The sequence below is a fragment of the Centroberyx affinis genome, unplaced genomic scaffold (genome assembly GCF_046629955.1).
Source record: "Centroberyx affinis isolate AG114_WGS23_722 - 3 ecotype Tasmania unplaced genomic scaffold, CSIRO-AGI_Caff_v1 ptg006583l_1, whole genome shotgun sequence".
In the NCBI taxonomy this organism is placed as follows: Eukaryota; Metazoa; Chordata; class Actinopteri; order Beryciformes; family Berycidae; genus Centroberyx; species Centroberyx affinis.
In genome coordinates this window covers 1-16608 of record NW_027283335.1, presented here as the reverse complement: position 1 = coordinate 16608, position 16608 = coordinate 1, and the positions used below count along the sequence as shown (strand labels likewise).

At 39.8% G+C, this 16608-nt stretch overlaps 1 protein-coding gene across 1 annotated transcript in view; it reads right to left on the bottom strand.

The window, feature by feature from the left end:
• LOC139638813 (protein FAM107B) overlaps window positions 1–15644 on the bottom strand; it is a gene marked incomplete at its 5' end in the record, with an annotated part of 35352 nt that extends 19708 nt beyond the window's left edge. The window contains one exon of the mRNA XM_071512851.1: window positions 15541–15644. Within this exon, the coding sequence (XP_071368952.1) occupies window positions 15541–15644 (104 nt within the window). The remainder of the gene's footprint in view (window positions 1–15540) is intronic.
• Window positions 15645–16608: the final 964 nt, after the last annotated feature.

Here is a 16608-nt window from a genome sequence, read left to right as displayed (position 1 = left end):
CCATATTCCTTACATCAGTATTACCCACATGGGAGGACATTCCTTACAAAAAGTAACACAAGTTGTATTCTATTCTACTCCATTTTATTCAGCATGAAGAAAGATGTAATTTCCACACAATCTGTGTGTCTTGTTTTGGGACAAGGCACACTTTGGCTAACCCTAACCTAACCCCTCATTTTTTATGCCTCAGCTTCCCGGGCCTTCATTTTTTCATTCCTCAATTTCTCTGCCCCACCTTTTCGTTTTTCGGAAGGATTCCTTTCCATTTTGTTAAGTTTTTCTCCAAAATGCTGCTGTCTGATCGTGCTGATCGGCTCATCTGACGCTCCGTTCGCGAAGGGTGGAGGCATCGCCCACTCACCTCTCTCTCTCTCCCTCTCTCTCGCATCTCTCTCTCTTTCTCTCCCTCTCTCGTTTATGAAATAGGCGGCTCAAAGTACCGTGGCCACCGGCCCATAAAGCGAGCGGCCCACCGGGAATTGTCCCGGTCCTCCCGATGGCCAGTCCGCCACTGCAAAATACACTTGAATCTCCTGTCACACACGACACTGAAATGTTATCAACTGTCTAATCATTTCATGTCTACAAATGAAGTCAATGAAATAGTTTGCACACTGTAATGCTCATATTGCACATTTCATCGTCAGCTATGTGTCAATTTACAAACCATGACGCTGCCTCTAAGTCCGCAGTTGGCAAGCATCTAACTAGCACTAAGCTAGTTTGAACTGTTTTGACTATGTGGGTTCGTTTTTTTCATTTGCCAGGTTAGAAAACCAGGTAATTTACATCAAATGTGTACAGAACGTTATGATATACGATTGTTTTGCACTCTGCTATGTCTGCTCCTGTGGCTTGTTGTGGCTCATAGCCCCGATCCTGTTATTATTTGTAGATGCCGTACAGTGCGTTACCTAACTTGCGTTACCTAACAGCAAACAATGCACAGTTGCCCACACCCACACAATCCCTCTACTGTGATAAAATGTTTGTCTAAAAGTGTTATGGTTCACACTAAAGAAACTTCTAAAGAAAAAAACCCATTGTATAACCATTCAAAAACAATTTCATAATGCTTCCAAGTACAAACCCTAACAGTGATATAGTATTTGAAATTTAAGTCTGACTTTACAGTGATAATCCGGTCACTGCTTTGGTGTTTTGCACTCACTGGCCCATACTGTTTCTTTCATGAACTGGCTATAGGTTGAATCACTGTTGTATGGCAGTGATTCTCAACCTTTTTCATATCAAGGACCCCTAATTTAGTCCACATTGGGGCCACTATCTGTATTGTAGGTAGAGAGATAACAGAAACACTATGACCAAAACAGTCATTCTCCTACATTCTCTAATTGTTTCAACTTCTTGTAAATCAATTTGCTGGGGACCCCCTGGAACTCCCTCAAGGACCCCTGGTGGTCCCCGGACGCCACGTTGAGAACCACTGTTGTATGGTAACAGTATGGAGCTTGTGTATTGCCCTCACCAGTTGACCGGTCTATTTAAGCTGTCAACTCACTTGCTCACTCACTTGCATTCGATCTCTCCCTGCTCTGTGATTGAATCCAAAACTAACATGCTAACAACTACCATCTAACGAATGTATCCTATTACTACAATTTCCTTGGGGATCATTACAGTCACAATGAAGTGGGTCTTGCTTCCTGTAATTTGACATATTTGAGATTCAAGCAGGATGTGGGGGCGGGTAAAAGTAACGGGGTTTTATAAAAATACGAGAAAATAATTTTGGAAATTTTCTGCCACGTTGTTAAATAGCATGACATGGAAAATTTGTTCGCAAGGTAAAAAAACTATGACTTAATTTCATTGTGAAGTTTCATGTAATCTGTAAGACCCCTCGTCCTTGGTGCACCGTCTGTGGGAAATTGTCCCCTATTTTTTTACTCTTCTCCAGTTTTACTCTACACCCCTCCTCCTTCAGCCCTGTTTTCCCATCTCCTTCCTTCCTTCCACTCCTCTCTCCCATTCCCCTCCTTGTCTATCTGGCCGCTTCCAGTTCTTCCAGACCGGACCCTTGCAGGCTCCAGGCGTTTCCCAGTGGCCGAGCTCCTTTCAGAGACAAGGCCACTTGGACAGCCGTCTCTCCTGACTGAATAGACATTGTGTTGATTGTCTATGGTTGCTAGGAGAGGCTGCATTAGGCTTGAACATGGTGACAAGGCCCTTACTGTCTTAGTGACCCCCCTCCCGCCCCACCGAAGGGCTTTTGAGGTGTGACATGAATGCTGTTTACTGCATGGCAATGGTGTGTGCGTGTGTGTGTGTGTGTGTGGATGTGTGTGTGAACATGCACACATTGCAGAGTGCTGGATTTGGAAGGGCGTAGCTTTAATGAATGATCTCTTGTCCCTGTGTTGGAACAAGGAGTCCGGCTCCTCTCTTCCTTACATCTTCTTCACCCTTGAGTATATTAATTATGGAGATATGTGTGTGTTGATTCTTGAAGACAAGTACAAGAGGGAAAACACATTTTTTTTTTGCAAGTTTCTTAGCTCATTTTAACCCAAAATACTGGCCTATTTTAATATTCTGAAGTATGCTGTCATACTCCCACATACATTACTCATACAGTGCACACATCTTACAAGCTTTAACAATCAGTTTTTGAATCGAAATGTCCAATTCCAGGACTATGGTTTGGGCCTTCAGTGTAAGAATCACAGGGGGGAAAATGCAATAAACTCTCATTGGAAAACCATGTATCTACAATGCATCTTTCCCCCCCTTTTGCACTGGCCAAGTTTGTTTTGGTTGTTTTTTCCCTTCACGGCACCCTGCATTGTATGAGCCATACTCTTCCTTGTCTTGCTTTGAAGTACAGTCAAGCCTTTCTAAGCAGTATTAGCAGGAGCTCAGCAGGAGGGTGTAAGAAGCAAAGCCTGCACTAATAACAGTGGAGTTTAACAACAAGCTAATGACAAATGAGCTTAGCTGGAATGAAAGTCCATATTTATATCTAAACAATATAAGCCAGCATTTTTATTGATGATTTGTCAGTGAGTGGACTGATTAAAGATAAAAGACCCTCTATGGTTCACAATATCAATTTATGCATCATTGGCATGAATCTCATGAATATCTCAAAAAGTTATGAACGGATTTGCACAAAACTTTGTGGAAGGGTTGGTCATGGGGCAAGGAAGAGCCGATTAACTTTTCATACCAATTGGCCAAAGGTAAAATGCTTTTAAGTGGCAATGATTAATCGATTAATCGATTAGTTGTCAACTTTTAAAGTAATCGCCAACTATTTTGATAATCGAGTAATCGGTTTGAGTAATTTTTAAAGAAAAATAAATCAAAATTCTCTGATTCCAGCTTCTTAAATGTGAATATTTTCTGGTTTCTTTCCTCCTCTATGACAGTAAACTGAATATCTTTGGGTTGTGGACAAAACAAGACATTTGAGGACGTCATCTTGGGCTTTGGGAAACACTGACCACCATTTTCTGACATTTTATAGAACAAACAATTAATCAATTAATCGAGAAAATAATCAACAGATTCATCGACAATGAAAATAATCGTTAGTTGCAGCCCTAATTTGAACAGGCATATCTGGTACAGTCAAAATGTGTGCATCTCCTAATGTGTAACAAGTTGGTAATAGGGCATGAAAGAAATTATTAACTTTTGGAGCTGGCATATCTTGACAATTGCATAGCGTTGGTGGAGGTATGCACTCTACTGAGTACCATCTAGTTAGTACAATGCACTATTTTCCCACCTGCATATGTGTAATGTGTTTAAATACAGTATATACGTAACATACATGCATATTAACGCAACAGCCTGGGAGGAACCTTGACCTAAGCCATGACCTGCAAGGATTTAACGATGGCGGGTTAAGAGGGTTATCGAGCTGAACTGATCAGTGTCCCATTGCCACTGTGCTGGTCATGTGACCGTTCTGAATCAGTGAGTTCCTTGACGTTTTATTAAAAACACTGTGAAAGTGCTTCTGCCCCTATACGGGACCATGTACAAAACTAGATATTTTTCCTTTTTTTTTTTGTGGGTGTCAGGTGATTGACAGGAGGCAGAGCGTAAGGTAATGCAGCATTGATATGAAAACACTCAACTTGGCACAATGACAGAAAGACAAAACACTAACCTCTGGTCAACCAGTAGGAATTGCGACAACATTGACAGAACTTATCTCCTCCTACACAAATCTCAGCTGTCAATGTCTGACAGTGTTCTGGTTAGTGGGCCCTTTATGCGTAGCTGAGGTCTCCATGGTGCAACAAAACAAAGACATAGTGGAGACTTTACACCCTAACTCAGGATCCCACAGGCTGCTGGGCTTTGCTAGAAGGACTGATGTGCTTGCATCAAAGGAATGGATCCTGGTGTCTCATGGGAGCAAACAGGTTCGAGAACTATCTCTACAGGCCCATGAGTAGTTAGTTTCATTTATTGTCCTATTTGGAGGAAAATCTTTTCCACCGCCAGTACAGACATGACAGGCATAACACATGACGTACCCAACAGTAACACGAGGAACCGTAACGTAATACGGCAGAGGAATACAAATATCACATCGCTGGGACTGGCATGTCTTGAAAAGTTCATGAGTTCAGAGATGGAGTTATGGGACCTCGAGCTCCTTTCATTTTGCTTGATGAAATGCCAGACGCACACTGAGGTGTCGTGTTTAAAGTCCCCATGAAATCAACTCCCATTACTTTTACATCCTGGAAAACAGAGTATCTTTCATGGTGACCTCATGCTGCACCAATAGGTGTAAATATACATTTCGAACCAATAAAACCATCAGATTTTTGAACAATCCCGCCACTCTGCACCCCTCCCATCAAATAAAACTGCCTTTCTCTCCCTGACTCCATTGGTTTAGACTTTTGAATTATCCCTCACTGCATTATGTCCCGCCCCAACATCCATTTTCAACAGGAAATGCATCAAATCAAGGAAGTAAAAATGCTGTTTCATGGAGTCTTTAAAGAGTAACTAAACCCCAAACCCAAATCTGTGGTGAAGCCTGACACCTAATGGGGAAAAGTAGGGTGCTGAACTGGCCTTCTCCTATTGGCTGGTCTTTGTGCCAGGTGATGTCACCACCTGTTGTACCCTATAGAGGGGTGACATCACAGGGCACAGAGACCAGCCAATAGCAGATGACCAGTGCAGTACCCTACTTTTCACCATTAGGTGTCAGGCTTCACCACAGATTTAAAGCATGCTGTCTATCTGTTAAATATAATCTACGATTGATTTGTCATGTTATTCATTATTTTATTCATGTTATTCTTTATGTTAAGCTCTCTATATGTTATTAGGCTATATAGGACATTTACAACACGGTCAAATATTATTAGTTTGCTTATAAGTGGCCAGCACTCATTTCTCAGCTAATTCCTAGGGGTTGTGATTGATCATAAATTAACATGGAAACAACATATTGACTATATTAAAGGAAAAATTTCAAAGTCAATAGCAATCCTCTATAAATCTAGGGATACATTAAATCATAAAGCCTTGTATATAATTTACTGCTCACTTATACTTCCTTACATATCTTACTGTGTGGAACTGTGGGGGTCAACCTTTAAAACGACTATAAATTCAATAGTCTTACTACAAAAACGAGCCATACGTATTATTAATAAAGCTGGATACTATGATCACACTAATCCACTGTTTATAAAATCCCATGCTATGAAATTTAATGATTTGGTATATTATAAAATGATGCAAATAATGTTCAGAGCTAAAACAAAGTTACTCCCAGACTGTGTACAAAGTTTTTTTTTCAATGCAGGAGTGTAAATATGATTTGAGAGATGTTTGTAAGTTTACCGTACAAAAAGCTAAAAAAAAGGGATTAAGGAGATGTATTTCTATTGTTGGGGTTAAATTATGGAACAATGCTAATATAAATTTAAGAATGTGTAACTCGCTTTTGGTTTTCAAAAGAATGGTTTATAAAGCTATTTTTGAGGATGTTACAAGTGTGAATGATTTTTATTTTATTATTATTTTTTATTTCTGGAGGGTAGCTTAAATTGATAAGAATGTAGGATAGGCATATACAGTATAAGCATTATGCTTCTGCCTGTGCCTTTTCAGTCACTACTTAATACATAGATTATTGATTTTGTTTATACTGTCTAGACTGCTTTATACTTATTGTATTGTGTGTGATGACTGAATAAAAATACTACTACTACTACTAATTTATCATTCAGCCCTGGTGGCTCATAGCAGGGTTAAGGTAAAGTCAATTGCCTCTAGGTAGACAGTCCTAGACAATCCACCCTCGGGCCTGTGCAGAATCCTCCAGCCTCACATTGGCCTTTGCTATCTAGTTGACAGGCCCTCACAGCTAAACACGAGCCCTGATCCACTGCCAGCTCTAGCCGCACTTCTGAGGGAAGGAAAGTACGCAACTTCAAATCACACATTGCAATGTTGCACACACCTGGGAGACCCTACAAACAAACCCCTGTATCTACAGTAGGACACATGGCTTCACAAAGACTGAGAGCGAGTCTGTATGCACAACATGTAACCTCACATTTAACTAAACCCATGCTGTTCACCTGCACATTGCATTTGCTGTTTTTTGTTCTTTATTTTTATTCTTTGATGGTGCAAAAAGTGTGAAGTTAATATATGCTGCTTATTATATTGCCAGACAAGACTTAACGTAGATAACTCCTTAGTGCAAAGATAGGCCTACAAGTCTTAAGATGTCAGTGACTGTATGTGATTGTGGAATTTGAGTGACATGTGAACCTTTATTTATCTAGGGAAAGTCGCATGCGTGCTCTTTTCCTGCTCCACATTCATACAGATCTACTTATTCATAATGGGAGCTGACCAGTGCTTGTCCAGTTTGTGCATGGCAAAACTTGAGGGTTGAGAGGTGAATTGAGGGGAGTCTGACATCTAGTGGACGTCGGCGAAATCACATCTCTTCCATCCAAACACGTCACTCCTCACTGAGCTCTCTGGAGTAGGTGAGTTAAGACATTAAAAGCTGCTCAGTTGTTGCAGTTTGTCATTTCATGTCAACACTTGTCATGTCAAACTTCTGTGTTATTTCTTTTTATGTTGGAATAAAATCAGCGTTATTCGTCCCAGTCAAAAGAATGCTGGTTCCGCCTCTAGAGGTAGTGATGATACTGATGCCTCTTACTTGTCTGAGGAGGATAAAGACAGTTCCCTTTGATCCCCGGCACAAACACAGTCACTGCCAAAGTGCTCCTGAAGAACAAGTCCTGGCATCACCGTTGCTATGTAAATGACATTCAAACAGCAAATAGGCTTTATATGTTTCTAAAGGGAATTGTTGTTGTCGTAATGGCTTATTGTAATTACGAAGGTAAATAGAGGTCAGCTCACATTGGATAAACAGCAGCAAAATGCTGAACTGTGAGTACAATATATACAATAACCTACAAATTTAGATAAAACAGAGCAAAAACAAGGATCAAGGTTAAAAAGCAAGAGCATAAGCATGGGACAAGTCTTCAGTTCAGGAGCCTGATCATATAGGGCAGTGGTTCTCAAACCTTTTCACGGCAAGGACCCCTAAACTGACACAAATTAGACCACGGACCCCCATTTGATAAGATGTTGTCCCAGGGTCCCCCATCTGATAAGATTTTTGCTTTTAGATGATTTATTACAGAAAGTGTATGAAACCCATGACCAAAATAGTGTTGTGTTACTTATGGATGGAATTATAGTGAAAATAAATTACTCCCCTTTTTGCTGGGGACCCCCTGGAACCCCCTCAAGGACCCCTGGGGGTCCTCGGACCCCACTTTGAGAACCACTGATATAGGGAACAGTGCTGCTGAGTTTGACGGCAGCTTATAGCTACTCCTAAAATTTCATGAAATTAAGTCTGAAACACAGACTACATGTTGTGGACACGTTAGGTTAGGGTTAAGATTAAGATTAGGTTTAGGCAACTAAAACTATTTGGTTAGGGTTAGGTAATGGCTTTGGTCATGGGCAAATAAGGAAAACTTTAGCTAAAAATGAAAAGTCCACTCACAGTAGAAACCTTCTTAGGGCCTTGTTAGGGCCCCCACTCTCTGGAACACCCTCCCTGAGGAGATCAGACTGGCGAGCTCCTTATCCTCTTTTAAATCCCTCTTAAAGACATATTTTCATAAGTATGCTTCCTCAGGGCTTGTGGTCTGATTTCACTTTCACCTTTTAAGTCACTTCTTAAAACCTATTATTATACATATAAGTCATTCTCTTGTTCGTTATTTTATTGATTATTTTAATTATTTTATAATGTTTATAATGTTTTATTTTACTTATTATACTCTTCTTCATATGTACAGTACTGTGCAAAAGTCTTAGGCACCCAAGAGTTTTTATATAAATTTGGTCTTAGATGTTTATTAATTTTTTTTCTGTATTAGTGTGTCAGTGGACTGCTTTTTATAGTACATTTTTTGATATTTAGAAACTTGTCATTTCATTATTTTTGAAAGCATCTTCGCTTTACTTTTTTTCTTTTACATGTGCCTAAGACTTTTGCACAGTACTGTATCTCTTTTGCTCCTATATTTCCTTCCAAATGTTGTATAACCTTTAAACTGTTTTAAAATTGTCCACCATTTTTATTTTGTCTTGTGAAGCACTTTGTAACTTTGTTTTGAAAGGTGCTATATAAATAAAGTTTATTATTATTATTATTATTATTATTATTATTATTATTATTATCATCATTAGTTTGGATTCAAACCTGGGTCGTCAGAGTTGAAGGCAAACGTCCACACTCTCACTTTCCACCATGCTACTTCAATGTCAGACTACTACCGATTTCTAGTCTTGCCTCTTTCACGTAATCCTGTGGTGGGAAAATGTATTTCTCAGAGCACGTATTTGCATTTTAAGGGCCCGGCGTCGGTATACGTTCGATTTGAGAAGGGAACTGGCAAAAGGAATGAGATGCCAAGGTGTTTAAATGCCTCACCGTAGGAGCTATAGTCAGAACCCATTATGATCCGACGAGCTCTTCTCTGGGCCTTTTCAATAGCAGTGGATGGCGATGATGAGGCCTGAACGCCTCAAGGGAGCAGCATATTCCAGGGTAAAGTCTGATGTATGTCACAGAGATTGTGACCAAGTCATCAGGTGGGATGAAGGAGTGCTTCAGTCATCAGAGGAGGAGGAAAAGGGGTGGACTGGCCCTTTTACAGATATTCTCCACCTGGTGTAGATGCCTAGAAACGTAATGACATCTAGTCCAGTTCAGTGTTGTTAATGGTCCAGTGCAATGAGAACTGCATCTCTCAATTTCATGGTATAATTTAACAAAGCATCTGTTAATGTAAAGTAACCCAAATTATTATAACTGTCACTGTGGAAACACCCTGAAACACTTGAATCAAACTTCCTGGTGTAAAAAAATCAAATATATTGTTATGGTTTCCATTCAATTTCATTTTCTGACTGGCACAAGCTACTGTACATGAATAGAATGTTGTAACCAGCAAAATAGTTTTCAGTTAAAAAGCAATGTTACTGTTTGTGGAGGAATCCATATTTAATATTTAACTGTGAGTGCAGTTCTAACTTTGTGTCGTAACTCTGCTTTATATCTATCTAGGGCAGTGGTTCTCAACGTGGGGTCCGGGGACCACAAGAGGTCCTTGAGGGGGTTCCAGAGGGTCCCCAGAAAAATGATGAATTGTTAAACTTCAGCACTATTTAATTTACATGAAGTTGACACAATTAGAGAATGTAGAAGAATGACTGTTTTGGTCATAGTTTCACTATTATCTCTCTACCTACAATACAGATAGTCATGGAATTCTGGACAAAAACAATATCTAGCAATAAAAAGATTTGGGTCCGAGAGACAACATGCCATCAAATGGGGGTTCGTGGCCCTAATGTGGACTAAATTAGGGTCCTTGATATGAAAAAGGTTAAGAATCACTGATCTAGGGACTTGCAGAACAATTTAATTGTTGCTTGGGCTTAGATTTGCCACCTTTTGCAATGTAAATAATAGCTGCGGCTGTCTTTATTTCAATATGGTTAGAACTATTGGGCAATGTTTGGACTTTGTGTGACATTTAGCTCCTGAAGTTGGAGTTCAGTCCCTCAACAGTTAGTGACCTCAGCACAGCCACAGATTTGACACTGAGGTTTATGAATTACTTCCCGTTTCCACAGCGGAAACGGTATCTTTGGAGTAATTTGCCCAAGTCAGCTGTAACTGAATGGTTGGCTGCTGTTTTGTATTTTGCTCCTCCATTCCAGATGGTTTGACTGATTTGAAAGGTCATGTCGGTGCTAACAATTCAAATTAATTAATTAATTCTACTTAATGCCATATACTGAAGGAATACAAAAGTGTTAGACTGTTTAGTTTAAAGGGGTGTTAAAGTCATAATCTGCAACTTTTTCATATGAATAAATGTCTGTTTTGCGGCTCTTTATCATCGGTTGATACCAGACAATAGTGATTCAACGTATAGCCAGTTTCTGAAAGCTTTTACATTTGCTGTTCCAAACACCTATGTGCAGGGACACAGGGAAGTGATGTGTTTTATGTTTCCAGAAGCAGATTAGAAGGTACAGAAGAAGAACTGGGTAGTTAACATGAGCAGTGATAGCCACCATGGCTGAACAGACAAAGAAACAGTGCCACCTACAGAAACTTCATAAGACTCATGCAGATTTTCCCTTTGAGTCATTTATGACTTTTATCAACCTCTAATAGCAACCAGCATCATCAGGTCTTTGGCACAACTTACGGTGGCCTGTAATGGACATAAACAATAAAGTCGTATTTTCACAATAGAGATGAGTAAGCTAGCTAATTAGAGCAGAGATCCAACAGAAATGTCTAGTAAAGAGTTAGTATATCACCATGGCATAATACTACAGGGGGATTGGCGGAGTCTTGAGACTTTTGAAAGGTAGAACTCTCAGCAGCTGACCAAGTAATCGTTGAGTCATTAGTATTGATCATTAACTCTATGAACCCCTACATGTATTTTGTGGTCAGTTTTTGCTGTAGGGGCAGTAAAAATCTGACCTCAAGGATTAGATTTTGCAGGACTATCTACAGACATTTCTTTCTAACTCCATGAACGGCCTCCGAATTCCTCATGTTCGATGGAGCATTGCGGACAGGAGGAGGGTAAGATGTGTCTAAGGTGGTTTCAACCCTTTCCTCCCCCAGCACATCCCCAGGCAGAACCCACCGAGCCCTATCTGAAAACCCAACAGTGGTCACATCACACACACACACACACACACACACACTGGGCTTCTAATTTATTCTTTAACTTCTTTACGAGTAAGCGTTCCAGTCACTGGAAAGCATAACAGTCCGTTTGTATTAATTTCAACTGGGGATTCCTGAGTTATAAGACAGCATGAGCTGATCAAGATATTCTCATAGAAAAAAATGTGTTTACGCATTTATGCTTATCACAGAGTGTAGTAGGTGTAAAAATGAGAAAACCCCACTCATAGTTCTCTTAGACTAAGGTAAAGATGTGTTCATGTGGTCACTCGACTAACAAAACCAACATAACAGACCAAATCCAGACACCTTTGGCTACATTTGGACACACAAACACTCTTTGATGTATCATATTTAGCTTCAGAAAGATAGATAAACACACACTGGTGTCCTAGTGGTGTGCTGGTAATGGTAATGGTAATAAAAGCGACTAAACTTGGGGAGCGAGCGGGGTCGTATGTGGACTTAATGCTCATACTAACGTTTTGGCCATATTGCCTTTGTCAAGGTGGTTATAATCCCATGCCCCAAACACCCAATGTATTACCGAGTGCTAGTTAACCTGTGACCTCTGATTGGCTAACAGCCAAGTTCTATTTGAATTTGCACAAAATCTGCAATACATATACTATACATGTAGCCTATTTCAATACAAAATACCCACATACCATATACTTAATTACACATGAAGGTCTATGATACTGTAAAAGCATCAATCAAAAGGAAATCATAAATACAGAACACAGGCATTCTAAAATAATACAAATCTTATTTCCTCAGATGATCTATAAGCACAAATTGTCTTAAAGGAAACATTTAAATCCACATTCAGGCTATTTCAGAGTTAGCTAACTGCCAAATAAGGAACTGGTCAAAATAAAATGTATACATTTATATAAAAATACAAATGGTAATGACTTCTTCCCCCACCCCCCATGGCATTCATGATGTTGGAAGGTCAGCAGCTACATAACTAGTTTACCTAGATAGCTATAGGCTAGTATGGCTATGAACTTGGAAGGTCAGCTAGGCTAACGAGCTAACCTAGATAACTCTGTATGGCTAGATTGTAATTTTCAGTTGGTAGCAGAGTGCTAGGCTTCATGCTTCCTCTCTTACCCCTTTACTGGGATTCAGTCTAACACAGGTCTTTGGCTCCGCCCATTGAGGTTTAACTCAACCAATGAGGTTATTTCTGCCACCACAGAGGCTCTACCTCCAAGAAATGTTTGTATAAATAAAACAATCTATGAGGTAACGGTTCAGCCTTGACCAAAAGTTATTATTCTGTTAAGACATTTACACAGAACTCCAATACCATTACACAATACATGATCCATGCAGATAATCACCCTGAACTGAGTGACAACAGCTACAAATAGAAGTCTACCGTCAGAGTGTGTTAGTTCAGATCTGTGTTTGACAATCACATTCACATTTTTACACATAAGTTTTAATAGCCATGGACACCCTGAAGCGTGAAGCTTAACCTTTAACACCAGCACTGATCAGATTTACATTTATATGCACAGTAGAGATTGCACTAATTACAATACCTGCACAGTTTTTGTACACTGTGACAGGAATGTGTGTCCTGAAGTGCTCAGAATTTATTTCATGCGTTTCATGGATTAAATCTGTTGCTAGTAATAGTCAATATAACTGCTCCTTTGTACAGTGGGCCAATGCACTATACTGGACATTCACTGCACTCTACAGCTGCAACCACAGGATATTCCAAAATTGTCATTATGTCTCAGCGTCAAGACAATTCCTGTACATGTATTGCACTTAAAAGCTGCTCTAGGCAAGAGTTGGTGAGTCCAGAGAAAGCTGGATGTCACCTTACAGGATTTCTGGGTTAGGGATGGGCATTAAATTATTATAGAGTACTTGAGTACTTGCAAAAAAAAAAAAAAAAAACTAACGTAAGGATATGGTCCGAAATAAACACCCAAGCGAAAATGCGGGTAGGGGTCCGTGTCCGACTGGAAACACACAAGCGGAACCAAAGTTTGGCTAACGCTAAACAGTTCATTTCGTAGGCTACAGGCCTGTAAGAATATCTATTACGATCTAATGCTTTCACATTTATGTAAATTGGCCAACAACGGAAAACAAGTGCAATTTGAAATTCATTTATTGAACAACCAGGCTTCAATTAGCCTATTAAACCATAAATTCAAAGTTAACATAAATAAGAAAAGTCTACACAACAGCAAAAATAAACTCTCTAGACACGGCTATCGGGAAACGTGAGCCGTGAATGCATGTTCGAGTTAAAACAATATTAATAATAATAAAATAATAATACTAGCAACAACCACAATTTACATAAATTAACCATAACCTTGTTTAGACTATATATTCATTCTTGTTCAAGAAAATGAGCATGGCCACATGCTCGGGGGACAGGCGAGTGCGGAGTCCATTTAGAATGAGTCCCACTGTGGAGAAGACTCTCTCGGATGGAACAGACGTCGCAGGTATACTCAGGTACTGCTTCACCAGCACATTATTATATACATATATGATTTTTTTCCAAAGCAAAAAAAAAATGCGAGTACTCTATACGTTGAAGCTTTGAACGAATACTGACGTCCAAATCGAGTACTCGAGTACTCATGCCCATCCCTATTCTGGGTACTGAAATTTTTCAAACAGTTACCTCTCCCTGCCATTTGGAGGCACCAACGCACAAAGTTCTCTAATAGCTAATAGTGGTCTGGTAGTTTTAATGATTTCAGAGACTCCAGTGTGTTGAGTTACCAACTATGTCCATATCGTGAGCTTGGAATTCTACGGTTCTATCTAGGTGGAGTGCAGTTCTGAGATATTAAGCATTAATTTGACGTCCCAGCTGGCAAAACTGCTATGTACTTTCTATCTTTTTAAATACTTAATCCCAAAGGCTTCTTTTTCAAAAACTATAAAACCACACAAGTATAAAGAGTATGCACACACACACACACACACACACACATGCACTCACACAAACACACCTCCTTATAAAACCATTCACCTCAGAGTTAACACTTGTTTCTTGGAGTATTTTTAGCCAGTCCGTTGGGTAATTTAGACAGGGGATTTTCTCTGATTGCCTTAATCTGCCTCATGGGTCTTTGGCACAAGATGGTTTTAGCACACTGTGATGTCCCAGATACTGCTGGAGTAATCACACTAGCAAACACTGACTATCTAGGGATTTAGAGGTAGAACTACATGGGTTTAAATGCTGTTTTTGTACATGTAAAAATAACATTTCCAGTATTCTCGCATGTATCTCTATTGGTATTGTTTAACTCTGACTTTATACTGTATTTTCCACTCTGATGAAGACAGATACAGCCAGGTGAAAATTTCACAAATCAGACCAGACATATCCAGCAGAGAGAGAATAGACAAGGCCTTCAAAACAAAGGAGGTTAGGAAATAGTCACATGCTCTGCCTTCTTGTCTAATGAACGCCGTTACATAACCGCAGAAATCGTTCTAAAAATAAACTGGCTGCTATTTATCCAGACGCTTAGAGACTGACAAGCAATCAAGTTACTTGCTACATTAATTAATTGGTCAAGGAAACCTGGGCTTTGGTACAAGATCAGTAGTCCTAGTCTGAGCGGCTTGATGAGTCCAGAACTTGCCAGTTTTCAGTTTTTGTTACAGGCTGCAAAATTCAAGATGAAGACTGAAGCCCATCGCTGCTTTTGGAGCGCACCACCACCTGTCATCAAGGGTGTAGGTTTCATTTCAACTTGAGGGGCGGGGGGCGGGGGGGGGGGGGGGGGGGGAGAAAAATCTGGATCAAACTCTCGGCAGCAAATAACACTGACAAACTACAAGCACAGTAGAAGCCTGAAAACAACGCCATTTTCCCTCACTTCCATCAGCAAGATTGAAACAAATGATACAAATGTACATGAGAACAGTATGCAGGCATGGCAGAGAGCGAGGAGAATTGTTGCTCAATGTGAAATACAGTAACTGACCCACTGTTACCACTTTATTATTCAGCCTGAGATTGCCTCCATGTTCGCCCTTTTCTGTGTGTGGGGGGTTGATTTTCCCCAAGCCAATCACTAGTGACTGACGTATGCGGACACTCTTTCAGTTACACTGATGCTGGGCGTATTTACTAAGTTCACCAGGAATGTCGATCGTCTTTACAGAGACAATATCTTGGTTAAGGGGGTGATTTCAACAAATATTATTCTGCCAAAACGGCAATGCGAAACCTTTGCAGGAACGGTTCGAACTTTCGTCCCGCCCATAATGGCGCTGATTGGCTCGATTGTTTCTCCGAGCAAGAACACGCCGTTGACTAGAGCAACACCGGGCTCTCTGAATTGCTCGGCAAAATCTGAAGAGGCGGGCGAGGCGCGATTCAGGAGTTAATCACAGCCAATCACAAAATGCACTTCAGTAAAGCTGAACTGGAGCAAGTAAAAATACAGTATATGTGTCTGAGGCACAAATAATCAGCGGTGGAAGAAGTACTCAGATCTTTGACTTAAGTAAAAGTAGAAATACCACAGTATAAAAATACTCTGTTACAAGTAAAAGTCCTGCATTCAAAATGTTACATATGTAAAAGTACAAAAGTATTAGCATCAAAATGTACTTAAAGCAACAAAAGTAAAAGTACTCATTATGCAGAATGGCCCATTTCAGAATAATACAGTATATATTATATTATTGAATTATAATTATTGATGCATTAATGTGTAAGCATCACTTTAATGTTGCAGCTGGAAAAGGTGGGGCTGATTTCCACTACTTTATATACTGCTGGGTAGCTTACAGTAATCTAAATAATACATCACAGTTTATTAGTTGATTATATTTTGTATTAATAATCTGAATCTGCAAAGTAACTAGTAACTTAAGTTATCAAATAAATGTAGTGGAGTAGAAGTATAAATTAGCATAAAATGGTAATACTCAAGTAAAGTACAAGTACCTCAAAATTGTACTTAAGTACAGTCTGCGAGTAAATATACTTAGTTACTTTCCACCTCTGCAAATAATTGTGGGAGGCAAGGGGGAAGGGGGATGATTCGTCCTTCTCTTAAAGGAATAGTTCACCCAAAAATGAAAATTCTGTGATCATCTCCTCCCCCTCATGCCAGTTGAAACACAGGTGAAGTTTGTCCATATAACACACAGGGAGGCTGCAGCACAACTCCATAGCAGCCTTCTCCAAAACAACTGAAGTCAGTGGGGACCAGTTCTTCAGAGTTCCAAAAAGACCTACAGTATATTTACACCATCATTTAGTGCAAATCTTAACTACAGCTGATTGATTTGCAACAAATAATGGTGTA